The sequence below is a fragment of the Muntiacus reevesi genome, chromosome 19, assembly GCF_963930625.1.
Source record: "Muntiacus reevesi chromosome 19, mMunRee1.1, whole genome shotgun sequence".
Classification (NCBI taxonomy): Eukaryota; Metazoa; Chordata; class Mammalia; order Artiodactyla; family Cervidae; genus Muntiacus; species Muntiacus reevesi.
Window position 1 is genome coordinate 57,049,885 of NC_089267.1, and position 24,994 is coordinate 57,074,878.

At 44.3% G+C, this 24,994-nt stretch overlaps 1 protein-coding gene across 1 annotated transcript; it reads right to left on the reverse strand.

The window, feature by feature from the left end:
* Positions 1-513: 513 nt before the first annotated feature.
* PNRC1 (proline rich nuclear receptor coactivator 1) lies at positions 514-4,548 on the reverse strand. The gene is made up of 2 exons (XM_065911310.1): positions 3,843-4,548; positions 514-1,593 (listed from the first exon to the last, which is right to left on the reverse strand). Exons 1-2 carry the CDS (start codon positions 4,386-4,388, stop codon positions 1,150-1,152), a joined length of 990 nt encoding a protein of 329 aa, XP_065767382.1. The 5' UTR covers positions 4,389-4,548; the 3' UTR covers positions 514-1,149.
* Between the last annotated feature and the right edge of the window lie 20,446 nt (positions 4,549-24,994).

The window sequence follows — 24,994 nt, forward strand, 5'->3', positions numbered from 1 at the left end:
ATTGGAATAGACCTTATACACTATTGAGTAGAAGTTTGAATTTTAAAGTAAAAAACACATATGCTACAGTAACTTCAAGCAAGCTTCAGATTCCAAAATCTCCATCTATTATTTTAACATGTTATATTTGCTTTGATTCAAGTATCCCATTCAGTATCAATATACTGATTTTGAAAACCAGTATACTGAAAGTTTGAAAACAAAATCTGAAAACCAAACAAGTGCCATTTTCTTTCATTGTAAATGTGGTAAGTCAAATGGTACGAAACAGTTCAAAAATAAAAACATATTCTAAGCTATAAACTAAATCAGCTATACTTTTGCCCACAACTATTTCCATTGGTAACATGGGGAATTCCTCCCCTTAGAGGTAGTAGTGTTAAATTAGACTCTCCAAATTTCAAGAGGACATACAATTAGTATAAACATTTAGCCAGTGAAATGGAAAGCTAAAATCCATCTCCTAGTTACACATTCAAACATGAAAAACAATCACACACAAAGAGTCAAGACTTAAAAGGGGGGGGCCAAATTATTATTATTGTTTTAAAATTTGATTACAACCGATTTTGTTGGCATTAAAATTTTAAATCTGAATGGATATAAACCAAAAACCAGAAATTAAGTTTGGTAAAAATGGGAATAGAAGTTTTCCAGTAATTACAGATTAGAAGGCAGAAATCAATTTAGAGAAACATAGACAAACCCTATGTTTACAATGATTGTGCCACAGATTTAACTTCAGTAGTGCATTAGTAAACTGTTCACATTGAGATCTTCGCCTTGAGATTCAACAGCTGTTTCTTGAAAAAAATCTCAGTACCTTGTGCAAATAAATCGGTCTTATATGTGCCTTAGCACACTTAAAATTTCTCCATTGTATATATACAAAACACCTACCGTTTGGGCAGGGCAAAATACATACTTTCATAACAAAACTATAATGTACCTCTCAAGTATGAACAATATACACATAATACATGGTATACAGTATTTACAAAATATAAAATATAATACAAGCTGTTTGTAATTTTTTAAACTCATCTTCTGCCCTTGTATGTTAACAAGGCAATTTTCCATTTCTGTACCACTTCTTTTCAAGGAGTCCAGGGATTTTGGAAAAACTATGTTTTACATACATACTGAGATCTAAGTCTGAACTTTTAAGAGAGTTTTTAAGTGTACTGCCATCAACTCCCTATTTTGGTTGGAATTCTCGATGGTGGTTCCCATCCAGTGACTAGGAGGCTTTGGAAGAACACTAGGAGATGGTGGATCACTAAACTTTGCCCCAGCATAATTCTCCTTTTGGCTCACTTCAGTTAGAAATGATGATTTCTTCAAATGCTTATTTTTAATATTCTCAGTATTTTTAAAAGGCTTTTTTTCCTGCTTCTGAATTATATCAGATGAAACAGAATCCTGCCAAAAGTTATTTTCATTTCGTTTTGCAGAGGTGATCTTGGTTAGTGGTAAGTTATATTTGTTTTTCTGTCTGTTTATCTTTGGTTGTTCACACAAGGGTATACCATGAACAAGTTGGCCGTGGGGAATGGCAATTTTCTCCGATTTTCCCATCTTTGATTTTAAAACCTACAAAGACAAGGAACATAATAAAAATAAAAGTGAATACAGTCTCATGATAAAAAAGCAGTCATGAACCTCACCATGTATCTATTATTTATTTTTTTTTAAAGTTCTCCTGGACTTTCATTCACTGTCTTGATTAAATGTGCTTGCTGCACTTAAGCAATCATGTCCAAATATGCACACATCTAATTTTACCACTGAAAATAGTTAAATCACTGTTACTAGTGCACTGTATGAGCTGATTCTAAAACGCACAGTAAAAGGCCCAAGGTAACTAAGTTCATCTTTCTGGAAAGAAAAGTAATGAGCTCTCTGCCAAACAAGTATGCCAACCTCTCCTAACAAAGGTCAGTGTTTTTACAGTCGGAGTTTTCCAAGAGAAATTTTCAAATGCTTTGGCAGATTTGAAAGAAAAACTATGTTAACAGATACACTATCTACCTTGTAAGACAGGTACTCGAAAAAATATTTCAGAAAAATATGATTAGCAGGAGCCAGGAAATGTGAGGAGTGAGAAAATGCTTTGACAATGGTTACTAAGTATATACATTAAAAATGATCTCCCAGCTTCTGAAAATAAAATTTCAGAAACTTAAATACTAAAAAAACTCTATCATCCTTTCCACTTTTATACGTAACGGTAAAGGCGATTTCCGCCTGCCCCCTACTTTCTGTTTTAACAATTGCTTCAAGAACTTTACTGCCTTAATTCTACTCACTTTCCTAACTCAAGTGATCCTTATAGGAAAGGATGAGAGGATGGAAAGACAAGATAATCTGTTAGATCACTGTCCTTTCAAAACTTCTAATGCCCTAGGGAAGTAGGACACAAATAGCAAGCCAGAGCACAAGGTAACTTAAGGAAGTCAAAAGTGGTAACTGCACCAGAGCGCGCCCAGATTCGAATATGGTTCTAGAAAAAGTAATCTTACTATGTAACAAGTATAAAAGCTCGTTTTTACATTATCACTAATACTTCAGAAGAGCCATGGAAGTGTAAGACGCTCAGTCGTGTCCCACTCTTTGTGACACCACGGCCTCTAGCCGGACAGGCTCCTCTGTCCATGAGATTTCCCAGGCAAGAATGCTGGAGTGGGTTGCCATTCCCTTCTCCAGGGGATCTTCCCGACCCAAGGACTGAACCCGGGTCTCCCGCACTGCAGGCGGATTCTCCACCGTCTGAGCCACCAGGGAAGGCCATGGAGTTGAAAAAAGAACCTATACAAAATTTTTAGGACTCACAGTGGACAAATTTAATTTTTGCAAGGGCACAGCTAGATAAGCTACAAACCTCTTAAACAAACATTCTTTCAACAAATGGCACTAACTTATTTTCATTATTATGAAAACCTTTGAAATTAAAGGAAAAGTGTCTTATTTCGATGTAAATGTTACCTTAGCGACTTAATACCATCTAAGTTTTAATCAGTTTTATCTTAGTCCTTTAACAGCAACTGGGCATCATAACGTCAATTCAACTGATAACTTTTCTTTCGAAAAGTTCATCCGTTTGGGCATAACACTGCCTTCCACTGAGGAAGCCTGGCACAGTGGGGACGGTTAAACCGTCAACTCCGTTCACCCGACAGACACAGAGAATTACCGCTTCAGAGACAACCCAGCTCCACCGTCGCCGCTGCCAACTTGCAAAGTGGAAAAGTACAGCTAAGGAGGCCGGCCCGGCAAGGAGCGGCGCCCCACACCAGGCACCGCACAACGCAACAAAGAGGCAACGCGAGCGAGCGGCTGGCGGCCCGCTGCGCACCCCACACGGGGCGCCCAGAGGCCGGACGCGCGTCCCGGCCGGCTTGGGCGCTAGCGGCGGCCGGCTCGCGCCGCGGGCCCCCATCGCCGCCCGCCCGCCTCCTTCATGGGCGCCGGAGCGCTCCGCACGTAGCGCGCGCTGACGTCAGCCCCGCGGGCCGCTTCCCTCCCCCGCGCCCCGCGCGCCCGCGACGCCGAAACCCCCTGGAAGGCCGCCAGCCTTCTAAATCCGGGCTGTTGCTGGGCGCAGCGGCTCCGCTCATTGGCCGGCTCCGCGCAGCCAATCAGCGGCGCCAGCGCAAGCCTCCCCCTCCCCCCAGCCAGAAGGGAGCCGGCGTCACGGAAACTTCCCTCCCGAGTAAACAGCCGCCCCTCGCCCCGGCCCCCGGCCCCCGCCCCCCGGCGCAGGGCCCCAGAGCTCGGGGCCCGCCGTGGCCGCCTCGCGGCCGGAACGCCAACGGCCCCCCTGCCCCCCTCGCGGCCCTCACCTCTCTTCTCAGCGAGGGTTGGCCGGGCGCCGCGGGCGGCAGCGGGCCAAGTAAGGGGCTCGCTTCCTCAGCTCGGGTTGCGGTCGCAGGAGCTGGGACCCAGGCGGCGGCCTGGGCCTGGTCCGGGACTTGCTGCGCTCCGCAGTGGCCCGTCGCGGGGCTCCGCCCGCCCTCCAGGCTCGGCCGGTGCTGCTGGTACTGGTGGAAGCGGCTGGGTAGCTGCCCCGACGGGCTGGCCCGCACCTTCTTCTTTCGTCGCTTCTTTGGTGCCGCCCGAGGGGTGCCCCCCGCCGCGGCGAGGCTGCAGCTGGGAAGAGGTGCCGGGGCGCGAGGCTGCGGGGCCAGGCAGGGACCGTCTCCCCCTAGGAAGTGAGGGAGGAAGAGGGTGGGAGGTAGCGCCCGGGGGTCCGGGATCCGGGGTAAAGGCGGAGGAGCAGTGGTAACCATCGGGAGGGCGCCGAAGTAACCGCGGCTGGAGAAGCCCATGGACGAAAGGCGGCCGCCCAGAACAAGCGGCTCCCGCTGAGGCACAGAAACGACGGTCATAGCGCTGAGCGGAAAAGTGGCTCGGCAGGAGCAGAAGGAGCGAGCGAGGCCACAGACCCCAGGGCGGCGGCGCTGGCGGCGGCTGCTGCTAAGAGAGCCGGAGTGAGTCGCGGGCCATGGCTCGGGCGGTGGCGGCGCAGCAACAAATTTCCCCAGCCTCCGCTCTGAGTGTTGTTATCTGAAGCCCCGCCCTACGCCCGCCCACCTTCCTGAGAAAGCCCAATCGGGGCGCGACAGGGCAGGTCACGCCCATCAGGCTCCGCCTCCACCGCCTGGAAGAGACGCACACAAACAACCCGCTGCCGCAGCCGGGCACAAAGAGCGCGCACTGCGCAGGCGCGGCCGACGGGCTCTGTCGGGAAGAGTCGGTCCCGCGAACAATGAAGTTCCGCTTCAGCCCCGCCTGCCCAGCCCCCCACCCTGGCTCCCCCTCACTTACCCTCGCACTTTGCCCTGAAAGCGTGATCAGCCAGCCAGATCTAGGCTGCTTTGGGCGTGGGGGCTGGGGGCCGGAGCCAGGGAGAAAGAATCCGAAAGCGTCAAGACCACTGACGCCTACTCCCCAGCCACTGACCTTGGGGAAGTGTTTATTTCAAGCCCAACATAATCGCATTATTATCGTGCAATTATTCTTTTTTTAATTTTAAGATTTCAGAGTACGTTGTAAGAGTTTCATTCCTCGCAGTCGGAAAACCAGTCCACATTTACATGACATTTGATGAAGTGTGGCTCACGTTTTTTCATTAACCTGGGAGAGAAACGCTGCTCATTAGCCATGGTAATCGGGACAAAAATTAAGAGAGTGACGTGATGAAACTCACTTCTTAATATATAAAAAGTTCTCCATAATCCGTAACTGCGCGTTGGAAATGCTGACTGCATACGGTGGGACTTTGGATCGCGAAACAGTGCTTGGTACTGAGAAGGAAGCAAAGGAGGAAGGTTGCGTCTCGAAGGGAGAAAGTGAAACAGTTCTGCGACACACTGCATTTTACTTGCTCTGTGTTGATAGAAATTCTTCATCTCCCCGTACTGCGCTCACACAGAAAGAATTGTGGCTATATATCTAGCACTTATATGCCATGACCTGTTTTTTAAGTAAATTATCTCGTTTGAACCTCGAAAGAACTCTCAGGAATAAATACTATATTTTATCCCTGGTTAGCAGGAGAGAACAGAGGCTTGCAAGTGAAAGTGAAGTCGCTCAGTGTCCGACTCTCTGTGACCCTATGGACTGTAGCCCACCAGGCTCCTCCTTCCATGGGATTTTCCAGGCAAGAATACTAGAGTGGGTTGCCCTTTTCTTCGCCAAGGGATCTTTCTGACCCAGGGATCACACTCAGGTCTCTTGCATTGCAGGCAGACTCTTTACCCTCTGAGCCACCAGGGAATCCTGAAAGCAGGCTTAGAGAGGCAAAAAGTACTTGTCAAATGTCATACAATAAGTAAGCTAACAGAATTTGAACTCCACGTTAGGCAAGGCTAAATTTTAACACCATCGTACTGCTTGCAACACTAGATTATAGGTTATTAGAATGCCACAATAATCTTTCAACTTCTCTGTATCTTACCACCGTTTAATCAGTATTCTTCAGCTTTGTGTGCTTGAGAAGTATTTTGTGATTGATAGCAGAGTCGAAAAGAGGCAATAGCCAGAATGATGCTTCCTAATAACTTTATATAAACTTTGTGAATGCTACATTTCATTATTTTTCATTGCTGGATTTCACGTTTTTTACTGGATTTTACTCATTTTTGTGTTTCCAACACTTACTACATAGTAAATTGTTCATGATCATGGGATGAATGGGAGTCATATACTTCCAGTCCTGTAAAAGATCTTGTTGCTGTTTAGTCACTAAATTGTGTCCAACTCTTTTAGCGACCTCATGGACTGTAGCCCACCAGGCTTCTCTGTCCATGGGATTTTCTAGGCAATAATACTGGAGTGGGTTGCCATTTCCTTCTCCATCCGCGGATGGAACCCATGTCTCCTGCATTGGCAGGCGGATTCTTTACCACTGAGCCACCTGGGAATCCCTGTAAAAGATTTTGTTGTCAAAGATCTTAGAGAACCTTTAATTGAAGTTCTCAGGTCTCTAAACTGAAGTTGGGTTTAAGATCCAAGTAAAAAGTATAGCCTAGCAAGAGCTGGTGGAAAAGAGCAGGCAAAGATTGTGGAACCTCTGGAATGAGCTAATTGTTCTTTTGTTTTTGTTAGAGTTTCTACTTTTTCAAAGCACTTTTTCATCTATTATCACTTAATTCTTCAATCCTTTAAAGGAGATATTCTATCTACTTGTAGATGTAAATGATACATAAAGTCTCTAAAGATAAAGTGAGTGCTGAAGAATTGATGCTTTTGAACTCTGGTGTTGGAGAAGACTCTTGAGAGTCCCTTGGACTGCAAGGAGATCCAACCAGTCAATACTAAAGGAAATCAGTCCTGAATATTCATTGCAAGGACTGATGCTGAAGCTGAAGCCCCAATAGTTTGGCCACCTGATGCAAAGAGCATTGATAGAGACCCTGAGGTTGGGAAAGACTGAGGGCAGAAGGAGAAGGGGACAACGACGGAGGATGAGATGGTTGGAGGACATCACCGACTCGATGGACATGAATTTGAGCAAGCTCCAGGAGTTGTTGATGAACAGGGAAGCCTGGCGTGCTGCAGTTCATGGGGTTGAAAAGAGTCAGACGAGACTGAGCAACTGAACTGAAAGATAAAGTAACCTGCCTGAGGGCCACACCCCTGAGGTGTATTGTTCTGTCTCCTCCAACTCTTTTCCACCCCATGGACTGCAGCACGCCAGGCTTCCCACGCACTCTAAAATACTGGCACATTTTTTAGACTTTTAGACTGGCACATTAATTAGACTTGCTGATATATTTTTCCATTAGTAAACAGTGTTCTTAGTAAGTATTACAGAACAGTTTTAAACATCAAAACAATTTGGAGAGAAAGGCAGAGGATCACAGAAAAGAAGTAGTTAGGACAAGCATTTTGCAGTTTATCAAGGTTTGAGAAAATCACCTCTTAAAAAAAAAAAAAAAAGAACACTGAATAAATACATTGTTGTGTTTCTTCATTGCAAGAATTCACTCAGATTACCTAAAGTAACAAGGTATCTGTTTTAATGATACGGACACAGTATTAAGAGAGAGAAGACTGACCACATGTCAGGCCTCATAGGGCCCTAGGAAACCTTTATACACAGAACTCATGGGAAGAATAGGAATTACTGTACAGTGCCTAAAAGATCTGGAATGAAGAAACTCAAAACTTCTTCAGCATCCAGCGCAACCCTAGATAACTAGGTTTATTTTGTGACTCCCAAACAGAAGATGTTTGCTTGGTCTAATGTCCTGTCATCTCCATGATTTAGCTACTCCGTGCTTTTGTATATTTCTGCCTCGACGTAGTATCACTACCAATTAACACACTGTTTATCTGGAGTTCAAACTCCAGAGGGAAGCTGGTTGGTCCAGTTTGGATTGGTTCTCACTGGACGATTGGATGATTCATCACCATCATCCTGGTTCAACAGAACTTTCTTACTAGATCTTCTCTGGGACTCTCCTGCCGAGAATGATGAGCCAGGATGGCGAGGCACTTTCTAAGGAACCACTTAGGACCAGTTTAGGAACTATGGACATGACAATCATTGATTGGCTTGGCCAGCCCAGTATATTGCATAACCTATTTTCCAGGCACTACACATCCCTCTGTTTGGATATATAATTCCCAGAAATTCAACAGAAGTGCGAGAACTTGTGGAAACTCTTGAAATCTCTGATTTTTCTGAGAAAGTTGGATTTCTAGCAACATTGTCCCATCATGCTTGCTGAAGCCACTGTTGGCTAGAGCTGAATAGAGGCTGCCCTTTAAAAAGGCTGCCTGACTTTCAGAATGGGAGAAAATAATGGCAATGAAACAACTGACAAAGAATTAATCTCCAAAATATACAAGCAGCTCATGCAGCTCAATATCAGAAAAATGAACAACCCAATCAAAAAGTGGGCCAAAGAACTATACAGACATTTCTTCAAAGAAGACATACAGATGGCTAATAAACGTATGAAAAGATGCTCAACATCACTCATTATTAGAGAAATGCAAATCAAAACCATAATGAGGTATCATCTCATGCTGGTCAGAATGGCCACCATTAAAAAGTCTATGAACAATAAATGCTAGAAAGGATGTGCAGAAAAGGGAACCCTGTTACACTGTTGGTGGGAATGCAAACTAGTACAGCCACTATGGAGAACAGTGTGGAGATTCCTTAAAAAACTGCAAATAGAACTGCCGTATGACCGAGCAATTCCACTGCTGGGCATACACACCGAGGAAACCAGATCTGAAAGAGACACGTGCACCCCAATGTTCATCGCAGCACTGTTTATAATAGCCAGGACATGGGAGCAACCTAGATGTCCATTGGCAGATAAGAAAGTGTGGTACATATACACAAAAAATGTTACTCAGCTATAAAAAAGGAATGAGTTTGACTCCGTTCTAATGAGGTAGATGAAACTGGAGTCTATTATACAGAGTGAAGTAAATGAGAAAGAGAAACACCATTACAGTATGTTAATGCACATATATGGAATTTAGAAAAATGCTAACAATGACCCTATATGCAAGGCAGCAAGAGAGACACAGATGTAAAGAACAGACTTTTGGACTATGTGGGAGAAGGTGAGGGTGGGATGATTTGAGAGAGTAGCATTGAAACAAGTAGGTAAAAGAGATGACCAGTACAAGTTCGATGCGTGAAGCAGGGCACTCAAAGCCAGTGCTCTGGGACAGCCCGGGAGATAAGTTGTGGAGGGAGGTTGGGAGGGGGCTTTGGGATCGAGGGACACGTGTGCACCCATGGCTGATTCATGTCAATGTATGGCAGAAGCCATCAAGATATTGTAAAGTAATTATCCTCCAATTAACACAATTTAGGAACAAAAAAACAGGGGCTCTGTAACAACCTAAAGGGGTGGGTTAGGGAGGGAGATGAGAGGAAGGCTCAAGAGGGAAGGGACAGATGTACTCCTACGGCTGATTCATGTTGATGTTCGGCAGAAACCAACAAAATTTTGTAAAGTGATTATCCTTCAATTAAAAAAAATAAAATCCTGCTTGTTCTCATCCAGATCATTTCACTCCTTTACTTCCCAGACTCTTTAGGCAAAGAAGCTTGAAGTTCCTCTAAAAACAGATTGGAGGCAGTGAGGCAAATTCCACTAACTAACCTGGGAGGCACCTGAGGACTTGGACTAAGATAGTTCAGAGGAAATGGAAAGGTAGACCTGGAAATAAAAGCCTGTGACCTGGTGACTGAGATGGGAGACCAGACATGGGGGGAGGATGAGGAAGAGGAGGCAAGGAGAAGGGAGAGTGGACAGGATGCTTCCTGACTTTCTAATGGTTGGTTTGGAGAGAAATAGTAGTTTGACAAGACTGTGAAAATCCAGAGGGGCAATTTGGGGAGAAAATATGATCGTTGGGGTTTAGTAAGGTTTTATTTTTGATGTTCTTCCTTTTAAAGCCAAATGAATTAAAAATTTTGTTTTGTTTCTCATAAACAAAAGAACCCAAAATAATTAAGTTGGTTTCTTTTTTTAATTTGCCTATGAACCCCTTATAGAAAAAGTGTTCTTACTTTTGTTCAGTAAAAACATGAAAATCCACTTTTAAACCAATCTGTTTATCTTTGCTTATTTCATTTGACATTTCCAGAAAATACTTAAACTACTTCCAGAAAACTTAAAATAAATTAAGGAAAATGAATAGAAATACGCCCTGTCAAATTGCCTTTATTTTTCAGGTTCCCGAACAGTCAATTCAATCTTATCCTAGTCAGCTAAAATTCCATGAAGAAAATAGCATACCTCATTTCTATGAAATAGTACAGTGCCCCAGTTTTTACTGTATTTGAGCTTAGGGTGAGATCAGGTCAGCTCAGCTGCTCAGTTGTGTCTGACTCTTTGCAACCCCATGAACCGCAGCACGCCAGGCCTCCCTGTCCATCACAAACTCCCGAAGTCTACCCAAACCCATGTCCATCGAGTCAATGATGCCATCCAGCCATCTTATCCTCTGTCATCCCCTTCTCCTACTGCCCTCAATCTTTCCCAGCATCAGAGTCTTTTCAAATGAATCAGCTCTTTGCATGAGGTGGCCAAAGTATTGGAGTCTCAGCTTCAGCATCAGTCCTTCCAATGAACACCCAGGACTGATCTCCTTCAGATTGAACTGGTTGGATCTCCTTGCAGTCCAAGGGACTCTCAAGAGTCTTCTCCAGCACCACAGTTCAAAAGCATCAATTCTTCGGTGCTCAGCTTTCTTCACAGTCCAACTCTCACATCCATACATGACCACTGGAAAAACCATAGCCTTGGCTAGGCGGACCTTTGTGGACAAAGTAATGTCTGGCTTTTAATATGCTGTCAAAGTTGGTCATGACTTTCCTTTCAAGGAGTAAGCATCTTTTAATTTCATGGCTGCAGTCACCATCTGCAGTGATTTTGGAGCCCTCCAAAATAAAGTCTGTCACTGTTTCCACTGTTTCCCCATCTGTTTGCCATGAAGTGTTGGGACTGGATGCCATGATCTTAGTTTTCTGAATGTTGAGCTTTAAGCCAAATTTTCTACTCTCCTCTTTCACTTTCATCAAGAGGCTCTTTAGTAGTTCTTCACTTTCTGCCATAAGGGTGGTGTCATCTGCATATCTGAGGTTATTGATATTTCTCCCAGCAATCTTGATTCCAGCTTAGGGTGAGATAATAAGGTAGAATTTCAGACTCAGGGCTCTTTCAACTATGTGATGGTAAAAGGTTCCAAAATGAATCTTTGTTTTAAAGAAATGCTCTTGATTTTCAGGTCTAAGTTGGATCATGTAGAGTATTGGGTTTTTTTTGTTTTTGTTTTTGTTTTTGTAGCTTGTAACCCTAGAGCACAAAAAAGAAAAATGAAGTTTGGCCAATTATTTTTCTATTAATTTTTCCTAAGAAAGAAGATTTTCCATGTCCTTACCATATCCAGAAAGATTTAAGATTTGTCCAAAGCAACCAAATCAGCACTGCCTGAGTTATCTTTCCTGTGTCCTTATTCCATCCTCAGAAATTTAAGATTTGTATAAGAAAATGAAGCTGACCATCCCTGAGTTATATCTTTTTTTTTTCTTTTTACATTGCTGAACACAGAGAGGGAGACCAAAACAATGTTTGAATTGCAGAGCCAAAGAAAAGTACAGGGAAACTCAGAATGAAGCTGTGATATTGATATTTTACCAAATTTTCTCTGAGATATTGATTATGACTTGCAGCCAAGTATGACTCATTTCTGTAATCTAAACTGATGTCATCAGCCTTTTGAATTTCAGGAGAGATGAGAGTGATCTTTCCGCAAAATTAGTAAGTTAAGCATATTACAGTTATTCTGCATATACACAAGTGCATATGTGATTAGCGTAAATACTGACAGCAAAGATTCTTTAAGAGACAGCCCAGCCAGATCATCTCATAAAGATGTTCATTGGCCAGTAATTCATGCCATGTACACTGAGCTTACCGTCGGCTTCTTTTTGCTATTCCCTGAACTGCAAGCAGTCAGGCAAGGATCACCGAGAAACAAACAAGCAGGAATAAAAGGTACTTGCAGGACACAGAGAACGTAGGAGAAATTTTAAAAATTAGTTTTGGTTGTGCTGGCTCTGTTATTGCCCATGAGCTTTCTCTAGTTGAGAGATTCAGCCGTGTTGTGCAGGCTTCCCATCACGGTGGCGCCTCTTGTTGCAGAGCATGGGTTCTAGAGTGTGGGCTTCCATAGTTGTGGCTGCTCCTTGGCATGCGGAATCTGCCAGGACCAGGGATGGAGGTCATCATTCCATTGTCTTCTGGCTTCAAGCTGATATTTCAGATAGTATTCTGATCTCGATACTTTGTATGGGACCTGTTTTCCCCTGCCTGATAATATTAAGAGGTGGGGCTTTTGGGGGTGGGGGGTGATACAGTCATGTACTTGGAGCTCTCATGAATGGGATTTAGTGCCCTTGTAACAGTTCCGAGAGTTTGATTCCTTGTCTGTGCTCTCTCCCATGTGAGGATACAATGAAAATTCTGCAGCCTATAACTCAGAAGAGGGCTTTCCCTAGAACCCATCCAGGCTGGCACCCTGATTTGGGACTTCCTGCCTGCAGAACTGTTAGAAAGAAACTTCTGTTATTTATAACCACCTGTGTATGTTAGTCAGGCAGTTGTGTCCAAGTTTTTGTGACCCCATGGACTGTAGCCCACGAGGCTCCTCTGTCCATGGGATTCTCTAGGCAAGAATACTGGAGTGGATTGCCATTCTTTTCTCCAGAGGATCTTCCCCACCCAGGGATCGAACCCAGGCCTCCTGCATTGCAGGCAAATTCTTCACCATCTGAGCTACAGGGAAGTCCTTGTCTACGGTACTTTGTTATAGCTGCTGGAACTAAGATACCTCCCAAACCATCATTCAAGCATATGGCGCAATAAAAGATCTTCAAATACAGAACAACTTGTGAAATTTCTCCCATGCATTTTTTTCGTTGGGAAGCTACTAGAAGAGGCGCTTCATTGAAGAGAATAAAATGACAAAGAGGAAGTCATGGAACCTAGGAAACGTGAGATCCCACACCAGAGGGGAGTAGAAGGAATTCTCAGGGTCAGGTTGAGAGGTGAGCTCCGGGCAGCAGCCGTACTGTGGCCTGGAAGGCAAGACAGCTTGCGGCAGGAAGGTGGATGACTCTGGGGGAGCGGAGGATTGCTTAGAAAAAGGTGAAATGGATAGAGTCCTCAATATGTTTGAAGGAATTGCAACGAGATGTACATTTTTGGCAGAGAGCCTGGGGACTAATGAATGCTGGGGAAATGGGCTTCCCTGCTGATTCAGTGGTAGAGAATCCGCCTGCCAATGCAGTAGACTCAGGTTCGATCCCCGGGTTGGGATCATGACTTAGCGCCCGAACAGCAGTAACAAATGGAAAATGAAACCAGGAAAATACAGTCAAGGTAGGAGCAAGGCAGTGGTGAAGAGAAAAAGCCCCAAAGCAAGAGACTATATTCAGAGTAAAACTGGTTACATGTAAATACCTGTTAAAAAGAAGCAACAAGCCCTGAAGTCACTGTGGCAAATCACACCAAGACATAGTACCTAATCTAATGGAGGTTTAACCTCTCCCAGAAGGTCTGAAAACCATTGAGTGTGAAATTTCCTGGTAGGACTAGTGTAGTAACCTGCCTAAGGCCCTCCCCTCCCACACCCTGACCCCCAGCCTTCCTCTCATGGAGGGTGATGTCCCTGAAATAATCCACTCTTGTCATTTCCTTGTCCCACCCTCTTTCTGCTATAGAAACCTTCCATTTTACACAAACGCCTCTGGAGCATCAGGGACCTCCCTGGCAGTCCAGCTGAAACTCTCCCTTCCAACGCAGGGGATGCAGAGTCCATCCCTGGTTGGGGAGCTAAGATTCCACACGCCTCGAGGCCAAAACACCAAAACGTAAAACAGAAGCAGCACTGTAACAAATTCAATCAAGACTTTAAAAATGATCCCCATCAAAAAATCTTAAAAAAAAAAATAATAAAGCCAATTAGTCCTTTAGATTTACTCAGTCTGCTTTTGTTTTATGACAAATATTAATAGAATTCAAACAAGATTTACCCATAGTAGGCTGGGGAAGGAGAACATAGGTACACAGGTATTTGTTGTTGTTCAGTCGAGAAGTCGTGTCTGACTCTTCACACACTAGACTTCGCTGTCCTTCACTATCTCCCAGAGTTTGCTCAGATTCATGTGCATTGATTCCATGATGCCATCTATCTCATCCTCTACCACCCTCTTCTCCTTTTGCCTTCAATTTTTCCCAGCATCAGGATCTTTTCCAATGAGTTGACTCTTTCCATCAGGTGGCCAAAGTATTGGAGCTTCAGCTTCAGCATCAGTCCTTCTAATGAATATTCAGGGTTTTTTCCTTTCTTTCTTTCTTTTTTTAACACATAAGTGTATGTGTATAGATGGGATCTAGGTGATAACAGAGTGAAAACCTCATCATAGGAGAAAGTCATCAGTTTATATTCAGCCAAAAAATAAATATATTATTGTTGTTTAGTCACTAAGTTCTGTCCAACTCTTTTGTGACCCCATGAACTGTAGCCTGCCAGGTTCCTCTGATTTCCTTGGCAAGAATACTTGAGAGGGTTGCCATTTCCTTCTCCAGGGGGTCTCCCTGACCCAGGGATCAAACCCAAGTCTCTGGCATTGGCAGGCAGATTTTTTGTAACTGAGCCACCAGGAAATCTCCCCAAATATATCATTATTAGGGTTTTACTTTAAAATATGAAGGTTGACACTAAAAGAACCGTAATAAGATTAGAAGTTTGCCGGAAGGGAGAAGACATGGACAGGAAGCAAGGGTGGGTGGAGGGAGTTTGATTTATGACACCACACTTATTTTTCTTTGTAAAGAAATAGCATGATTTTTTAAAAAGTAGACTATAGGACTGCATCTTTCTGTGTCATATCTTTTTGCCTTTTCATGCTGTTCATGGGGTTCCAGATGTTCAAGCTAGATTTAGAAAAGGCAGAGGAACCAGAGATCAAATTGTCAACATCCATTGGATCATAGAAAAAGCAACAGAATCCCAGAAAAACATCTATCTCTGCTTTATTGATTACACCAAAGCCTTTGACTGTATAGATCACAACAAACTGTGAAAAATTCTGAAGGGCATGGGAATATCAGACCACCTGACCTGCCTCCTGAAAATCTGTATGCAGGTCAAGAAGCAACAGTTAGAACTGGACATGGAACAACGGACTGGTTTCAAATTAGGAAAGGAGTACGTCAAGGCTGTAGATTGTCACCCTGCTTATTTAACTTATATGCAGAGTACATCATGTGAAATGTCAGGCTGGATGAAGCACAAGCTGGATTCAAGATTGCCAGGAGAAATATCAATAACCTCAGATATGCAGATGACACCACCCTTATGGCAGAAAGTAAAGAGGAAGTAAAGAGCCTCTTGATGAAAGTGAAAGAGGAGAGTGAAAAAGTTGGTTTAAAGCTCAACATTCAGAAAACTAAGATCATGGCATCCGGTCCCATCACTTCATGGCAAATAGATGGGGAAACAATGGAAATCATGACAGACTTTATTTTCTTGGGCTCTAAAATCACTGCAGATGGTGACTGCAGCCATGAAATTAAAAGATGCTTCCTCCTTGGAAGAAAAGCTATGACCAACCTAGATAGCATATTAAAAAGCAGAGACATTACTTTGCCAACAAAGGTCTATCTAGTCAAGGCTATGGTTTTTCCAGTAGTTATGTATGGATATGAGAGCTGGATTATAAAGAAAGCTGAGCGCTGAAGAATTGATGCTTTTGAGTTGTGGTGTTGGAGAAGACTCTTGAGAGTCCCTTGGAATGCAAGGAGATCAAACTGGTCAATCCTAAAGGATATCAACCCTGAGTATTCATTGGAAGGACTGATGCTGAAGCTGAAGCTCCAATACTTTGGCCACCTGATGCTAAGAACTGACTCATTTTAAAAGACCCTGATGCTGGGAAAGATTGAAGGCAGGGGTAGAAGCGGATGACAGAGAGTGAGATGGTTGGATGGCATCACCGACTTGATGGTCATGAGTTTGAGCAAGCTCTGGGATTTGTTGATGGACAGGGAAGCCTCGTGTGCTGTAGTCCATGGGGTTGCAAAGAATCAGACACAACTGAACGATTGAACTGAACTGAACAGGACTTCAACCTTAAAGCAAAGGTGGAGAGATGACAGTATGCAGGGCAGGTATGGGTAGGAAAGAAAATAATCCGGAGAAACTGGAAATTTCGATGAAGGTCTTACTGAGAGGGGCACTCAGGGCCCTGCTGGAGAACTCTGGTGTTGTGAGTACCTCAAGAAGGTGGGGAAGTATTTTTGTCTTGTGCTGGGGAGTGTATTTTGGCAGAGTTAGAGAGTGCCAAGACATCCAAAGTTGAAAGGCAAGGAGACTAATTAGAAGCTATAATTGCTGCCAGAATCTTGGCTTCCTCTGCCTACCAGAAAGAAAATATGGAGACAGAGTTTGTACAAAATCTAAAGATGGCTTTAATCCTCAAGCCAGCACAGGAGAGAAGCAGGCTCGTGACTCACGGATTGTGTCTCCCCTCCATGGGGAATCGAGGGTGTTCCTAAAGTTGGTCAGGGGTTGGAAACAAAGAGCAAAGATGTAAGGATCCTGTATTCTTCTTTCTTTTTGCATGGTTTCAAAAACACTCAATAGCTGGCATCAGGTAGGCCGGTCATTTGGGTCTAACAGTTGGTCCCAGTAGCAGGGTCCATTGTTTTTTTGGGATTGCACTGCAATTTGCAGAAAGAGAGAAAAACAAACTATAAGGGGTGGTTTGTAGAGAGAGGGCTATAAAGTTAAGCATCAGGAGGCGGCTAGCATAAACTTAAAAGATAACGGGCGCATAATGTGGTTCATGCAGAGTTAGAGGGCAGTTGTTCTGTGATGTAGTTTACCTAACAGGTCAGTCTTCTGAAAAGAAGGAAGTTTAGTTATCAATGCAGACTGAAGATCGGGACCAGTTAAATCAGAGAAGGGCTCAAAGGACGAAGAGAAAAACAAAACTTTTCGTGTTTCACTGCAACACTACTTTTACTTTATTTTGAATTTTTTTATTTTTAAATTTCCAAATGCGAAGATTAATTGTATGTGTTAACGTGCTGGGCCACAGTTCTCCAGTATGTGGTCAAACACTGTTGTGGATGTTTCCATGAGGATATTTTTGGATGAGATTGACTTTTTTAAAAAAAATATTTATGTTTGGCTGCGTCCAGTCTAAGTTGCAGCACTTGGGGTCTTCATTGCATTGAGCGGGATCTTTCACTGTGGCGCAGACTCCAGTGTCTCGTGCCTCAGTAGCTGTGGCATAAATATGCATAGTAGCCTTATTTATAATAGTCACAACAACCCAAATGGTTGCCAATTAATGGGTATCTGTAGATGAATAAAGAGATCACTAAGATGTGGTATATTCAAACCATAGAGTATTATTTGCCCACAAAAAGAAACAAAATACTGGTACATGCTGTAGCATGGATAAAAACCTTGAAAACATGTTCAGTGGGGTTTCTTTTTGGAAAAGAAACAGTGTTTATTTTTATAAAAATGTTTTAAAATTAGATATTGATGGTGGTTGCATAATTCTGTAAATATTCTAAAATTCATTGAATTGTAAACTTTAAAGCTGTAAATTTTATGGCATTCAAATTTATCTCAATAAGTTGTTATATTAAAAAACAAAAAACCCAATCCTTGCTTCTACTTATTCACTGAGCTAACAGGTTAAGAGGTTCTTAGACACAAAAATCTTCTATTTCCATGTGGGTGTGGCTCTTGCCTCTAGTTGCATCAGCATACAACCACTCAGGTGCGTGCACATGTGCACACACACACGGAGACAGCCGTCCAAGCAGAGCTGGGCCACACGTGGCAGGTGGTCCCGGGGACCTGGCTAGGACCCCTGTCGGCTGCTGCCGGCGCCTTCCCTGCATAAAGCAGACGCGCAGGATGCACGGCGGAGGTGTAGGTGGTGGTGCCGGCCCGAGGGGAACGGTTTACAAACCCTTGTTGCCTAAAGCCTTCCCACCCGGGGCAGCAAGGCCACGCCAGTGTGCTGAGAATTCACGAGTCTCAGAGCTCAGTTTGGTTGTCAGCTCTCTTTCCATCAGTTCCCCCAATAAGTAGGAAGCAGGCTGTAAAAGCGTAATCATGCTATTGTTAATTTATAACACCAACTCCTCCCCCTCTGAGAACCGGTTCTTTGCACACACACCCAGCAGGTTGGGCTTTATTGTTTGTTTCCTTGTTTCCGCCCAGGCACTGAGTCATCTTTGTTCATAAACACGCTTGCACTTCCTAACCTCATCTCGCTGAAGATGGGTAGCGTGTTTTCTTCCCCTAACCCCCTTCCTAGGATGTCTAGTCCACTCCCCTCTTCCCTCAGCACCTTCCCTCAGGAACGTATATTTCATCTATCTTTTCTGTTCCAGACTGCCAGCTGTCACATATGATTGAAGAACCGGGCAATCGTAAGTGGAGAAATGGGAGGCAGGGGAGGTGAGAAACGGGAGTTCTGCTCTTCTAGCAGGATCTGGAGTTTCTGGAGGGCTAAAACTCGGGGGGCTTCCCAGGTAAAGAATCCGCCTGTCCATGCAGGAGACGCACATTCGATCTCTGGTCCGGGAAGATCCCCTGGAGAAGTATTCTTGCCAGGAGAATCCCATGGACAGATCTGTCTGGCGAGCTGCAGCCCACAGGGTCGCAGAGAGTCGTACACGACTTAGCGACTGCCCAAGGAGAGCGAGGAGCTTTGTGACAGAGAGGGTCACTATTGCTGCGGCAACAGTCTGCTTATTGGTTAAGTTTAAACAGCTACTTTACCATCATTGTCATTATTATTTTGCCCAGGCCCTGAGGCCTGAGGGATCTTCGTTCTCTGTCCTGGGACTGAACGCCTGCGCCATGCAGTAGAAGTTCAGAGTCTTAACCACTGAGCCACCAAGAATGTCCCGCAAGTGTCGCTTCAGGACAGCAGTTTTCAGAATTCGGTCAGAAACCACCGGAGTCCGCAGGATCCTCCCCTTTTCAACTCTATCTCTATGTGAGACCTGATTTCAACCAAAATATATCACAGCTGGTTGAACAGAGGAGCAGATATAAGAATTCAGCTGCCTTTTTCAAACCAGACACAAGAGACTTGAAAAAAAGTAAATGTCACTCCTCTTGGTAACTTCTGTTTTGGAAAATACAGCTATGCTTTATACACATTACTATATACAAAACAGATAACCAACAAGGACCTACTGAATGGGACAAGGAAACATAGTCAATATTTTGTAGTAATTTATAAGGGAAAAGAATCTGAAAAAGACTACATATATTAACATATAAACAAATCACTTGTCCTATATACCTGATACTAACATGATATTTAAGTCAATTATGCTTCAATTAAAAAAAGAAAATATAATTGTTTTTAAAATATACTATTTATGCTAACATGTAATATTTTTGTCCATTTTCAATAAATTAATAAATATTTTTAATTTTTTGTTTTACTTTTAGTAGAAGAAGTATTGACATAACCCATGTAAAGAGAGTTCCTTGGGGTCCTCAGCAATTCTTTGAAGTGTACAGAGGTTCTGAGATTCAGAAGTTTGAGCACTGCTGCTCTAGGACCACTCTTGGCCCCACACAGGCTCCTTCTTGCTCTTCCTGGGGGACCTTGCTAAGACCCACCGCTTCAACTACCGCCTCCAAGCTGGTGACTGCTCCCGGCAGCGTGCAAGCTCTTGTGCACCGCTCTGCAGGGACCTGGAGTGAAGGGAAGTGGGACTGCCCCGAGAGTGGAACTGGATAAGTCCAAACACAGAGGATGTGACTGACCACTCAGTCATTCAACAAATCCTTAGTGAGCACCTCCAGTGGGCCATGTGCTATTTCAGATGCTGCAGTTACGGTAGCAAGCAAAATGGAAAATCCCTGAATGTTCGGTTATGGGGAGAGCATGAAAGAGTATAATGGGAAATGAAGTCACACGTAGCGATACTAGAAATTATTTAAAAGCATGACCTTATGAATTTTGGGGAATAATCCCAAATTCCAGGTTTCTTTCCCCGTACGATTTCCAAAGGTGATATTCAGACAACAGACAGCGATAAAGGAATGCAGCGTGACAAAGATTGTGTGTGTGTGTGTGTGTGTGGAGGGATCTATGTGTGTGTGTGTTTTCTATTCCATAAACAATGTTTCCCCAGGAGCCATTCTGCTGCTACACTTGTGGGAAGTAGGTGTTTACAGATTTCACCTTGGTGAGGAGGCAGATGTGATGCAAGAGAAGTTCCTGCCAGTCACAGGAATGGGGGGAAAGGAGGAGAGCCCAGAGAGCAGACTTTAGGATCGACAGCTCAAGGACAAGACCAGACTGGCGTTCTTGCAGCACACGGTGGTGACAGTCCAGAGAAGAGTCACGATGAGGTCACCTAAGCAGCACCCTCTAGACACTGTCTCCAGGAGGAACAGAAAAAAGTGAGAGAAACAGCTTTGGCAGAGAGTTGTCACCTTGGCATAACACTGTCTCACGTTAGAAAACTGAGATACTTTCACTGGCAATTTGAAGCTCCATCTTCAGCATTTTCTTTGCATGTCTGAGATGACCTGTCATCAAATTTCAATCTGAATATGCTTTAACCATTAATTGTTGCTGGACTTGTATGTGAAACCCTGGGGCAGGGTACTCCAGCGATAATGACTCAATCAGACCCTTCCTTCTTTTAATCCTAAACCCAAGTGTTATGACCAGTTGGTCACATGGGAGACAGGGGGTTGAAGCGATGAGATGCCAGAAGAAAAGACAACAGGACGGACAGGTCTTTTCTTAAAAAGGAAATGCTTCCTGTCTTCTCTGCCACTTCAGCCACCTGGAAAGAAAGAGCTGAGATCGATCTGACCTCCTATTACTCTGAAACATACACCCAGAAAGAGAAGGGAGGGTTAAGAGAGAAACAGTGAGTGTGTGTGTTGGGGGCAGAGGGGGCGGGCGGGGTGTCTCCTTCCATGCTGACCCTCAGAAAAGATAAATAAGAAAGAAAGAGAGCCCCATTCACTTGTGGCCCAATTCATAACCCATCAACTTGGGGTCTCCTTTATGCAGCCGGAATAAAAGCAAGGACCAGAGAAGAGCCCGAGGAGACACTTCTCATGCCCAAAACATAGCATCCCTGAAAGTCAGGCATTTTTCTTTCTTAAGGCTGAGCTGTGTGGCATGTGGGATCTTAGTTCCCAGACCAGGGATCAAACCCGTTCTCCCTGCACTGAGAGCACAGTCTTAACCACTGGGCGTCCAAGGAAGTCCTGAGTGGTGTGTGTTTGCTCGGTCCTGCCCAACTCTTGCAATCCCTTGGACTATAGGCTCCTTTGTCTATGGGATTTCCCAGGCGAGAATACTGGAGTGAGTTGCCATTTCCTTCTCTAGGGGATCTTCCTGACCCAGGGATAAAACCCACGGCTCCTGCAACTCCTGAGTTGGCAGGTGGGTTCTTTACCACTGCGCCACCTGGGTCCTGAGCTAGGCATTTTAAATAAGCCTATTGACTGAGGCTCAAGGAAAGAAATCGAAGTTCCACGACAAGGAAGGAGCAAAGTCAGAGTCCGAACTTGGCTTGCAGGCTCCAGTGAACCAAGCTGCCGCCCTTCTAAGCTCCCCCACCCCCCACAATTAGAACCTAGTTGGTTAGCATAGGTAGTCTTTATTATATCTTGCAGTCCTGTGTCCTTCCCCACCCTGGGATATTAGGTGAAATGACCACACCTATAGTCATTACTCATTCATCCGGCTAATGTTTACTGAGACTGAGGCCTTTCTTCAGTTCTGAACCTTGAAATTGCTTCTGTCATCCGGCATCCTGAAAGGTGGTGTGAAGCTTCCCAGGTGATTAGTGGTAAGGAATCTGCCTGCCAATGCAGGAGATGCAAGAGACACGGGTTTAATCCCTGGATTGGGTAGATACCCTGGAGTAAGAAATAGGTGCCCACTCCAGCATTACTGTCTGGAAAATTCCATGGACAGAGGAGCCTAGCGGGCACAGTCCATGGGGTGGCAAAGAGTCACACAGAACTGAGCACTCACAGGAGTGTGCGTGCACGCGCGCGCACATACACGCGCACACACACACACACACACACATACACACACACACACAAAGCGGAATGGATCCAGCCATGGGAGAGAGCAGATTGAAAAATCAGGAAGTGGAGGATGAGAGGAGAAAGAAGACCGACAGTTAGCAGCCCTCAGGAGTCAGAGTTCTGGCTGTGAGCAGGACAGGGACCACGCTGTTGACACAAAATGAGATCATGGTGATGAGGCCCCCTTGGCTGTGCGGTTTCTCCTGGACCATTTGCTCTGCGGATAGAATCTTGTCCAATGGATCAGTTCAGCCACTCAGTTGAGTCCGACTCTGCGACCCCACGAACTGCAGCATACCAGGCTTCCCCGTCCATCACCAACTCCTGGAGTTTGCTCAAATGGGTGTCCATTGAGTCGATGATGCCATCCAACCATCTCATCCTCTGTCTTATGGATAGATTGTACTTTAAAAAATTTTTTCTTTTGGGGGAGTTCCCTGATGGCCTAGTGGTTAGGATTTGGGGTTTCCCCTCCCATGGCCTGGGTTCAATCACTGGTAGGGAAGCTCTGCCTGGCAGGGCCAACACACACACACACACACACACACACACACATATATATAAAATAAATTGTTGTGGTATGTGAGATCTTTTTTAAAAAATAACTCCATGTAATTTTATTTATTTTTGGCTGTGCTGGATCCTTGCTGCTCCTTGGGCTTTTCTGCAGTTGCAGCGCATGGGCTTCTCATTGCAGGGGTTTCTCTTGTTGCAGCTCTTGGGTTCGAGAGCACAGACTCAACAGTGGTGGCACATAGGGTCAGTTGCTCCTTGGCATGTGGGGTCTTCCCAGGTTGGGGATCAAACCCGTGTCTCCAGCATTGGTAGGCAGATTCTTTACCATTGAGCCTCCAGGGAAGCCCGCTTTGTGGCATCTTTAGGTGCTGCATGTGGACTCTTAGCCGTGGCATGTGGGGTCTAGTTCCCTGACCGGGGACTGAACCCGGGTCCCTTGCATTGGGAGTGTGGAGTCTTAGCCCCTGGACCACCAGGGAAGTGCCTGTACACACATTTTTGAAAGCTGATTGGCAGCTCCTAATGCTTCCCAACCCTCCAAACCATTCGAATCGTCTTCCGAATCTCTTTGAGGTGCCTACGCAAAATGATCCAGATATCAGCTGTTAAAAGACAAACTGGGGCGTATTAAAGATTTTAAGAGTTTATTGGAGCAGAAATCAGTTGGAATCAGCAGCACCAAAATAGAAGTCTTTAGTAGTGCTGTCCACCAATAGGAGCAGGGGAAAACTTACAGAGGAAAGGTAGATTCAGAGCAAGGAAACTGTTGGGTTGGCTACAGCTTACACTCCTGCCTTATACGGGAAAGCTTGCTTACTGTTTGTGACTGGTGGTCCTGAGGTTTGGCTTTCTTAACCTTGAGGTATTTATAGGTCCCATCTGGGTTTGCTTAGGCCTCTGAGGCAGGTGGCTCAGTGGTAGAGAATCGGCCTGCTAATGCAGGAGACAAAAAGAGAGGCGGGTTAGATCCCTGGGTCGGGGAGATCCCCTGGAGTAGGAAATGACAACCCACTCCAGTATTCTTGCGTGGAGAATTCCATGGACAGAGGAGCCTGGTGGGCTGCCGTCCACGGGGTCGCAGAGAGCCGGACACGACTGACGCACACAGGCACACGCTGCCTTACAGTGCTGGTTAATCTCTGCCGAGTCAGACATGTGTCTGTTCTTTTCCAGGACGGTTTATTAGGGGATATTTAATATAGTTCCTCTGCTACATAGCAGGACCATGTTGTTCATCTTCCCTGTGTAAGTTTGTGTCTGCTAACCCCAAACTCTCAATCCCTCCTTTCCACCATCCACCGCAAACTTTAATCACAGGCTACTCTAAACCATTTAACTTTTGTCATGTGTGTTCAGGAAATATTAACCTGAATAAAATGTAGTTTGTATTAAAAAAAAAAAAAAAACTGTCCTAAAAAAAAAAGAAAAAACAGCAACAAAAAAACCCTGTCCTCTAAAGTTAAACAATGTTCTGACTAATTTGTAGACTGTTTAGAAAGCAGCAGAGCATGGGGATAAAACGGCAGAGGCCCTTCTGTTAGACCATCCTGGTGAAGCCCCAGTGCCTGCATTTACCAGCTCCCTGACTTTAGAAGAGTTATTTGACTCCTCTCTGCCTTGTTTTTCTTATATGTAAAATAGGACGTTTACATATTCAGAATTGAGAAGTAAGTGAGCTTGTTACTAGCCAGTAGTAACAAATGATATTCAGTAAATGTCAGTTTCATCATTATTAGTTTTACAGTTTCTCTCTCTTCTGTCCTCCATTTGCACAGTTAAAGCCATTTACTTCTTTCTTTTAAAAAATACCTATCTTGATCACAGAATTAATATATATTAGTAAAAGATTCAGAGGATATATAAAAAGATAAAAAAGAGGAAATAGAAATTACCCACCAACCCCAAACCCAAAAGATATAACCGCTCTGAAAATGACTCCAAGAAATCTAGTTACTAGCGTTTCTGAGAAGTGTTTGAAAATTCCATTATTTGGTATTATGGAAAGAAAAATCTCCTTTCTTTTTTTTTTTTTTTTTAAATCTCCTTTCTAAGGTACTATTTCTCTTCCCCAGACTGCCTCAGCACAACTCTGTACACGAGTAGATGAACTTTTATTCACCATTTACAGCTTTCTTTGCCAAGAGAAAACGATGATCCTCAATATCCCCTCGGTTCCCCTCTGACAGCCTCAGAGGAATCCATCATTACATTTTCCCATCTCCACGGCATCTGAGGAACAGGGACAGGGGGCTTGACAGGCTCCTGGCCCATGTGTTTAACTTGGGGACACTGAAGCCCTGGATGAACGTGTGAC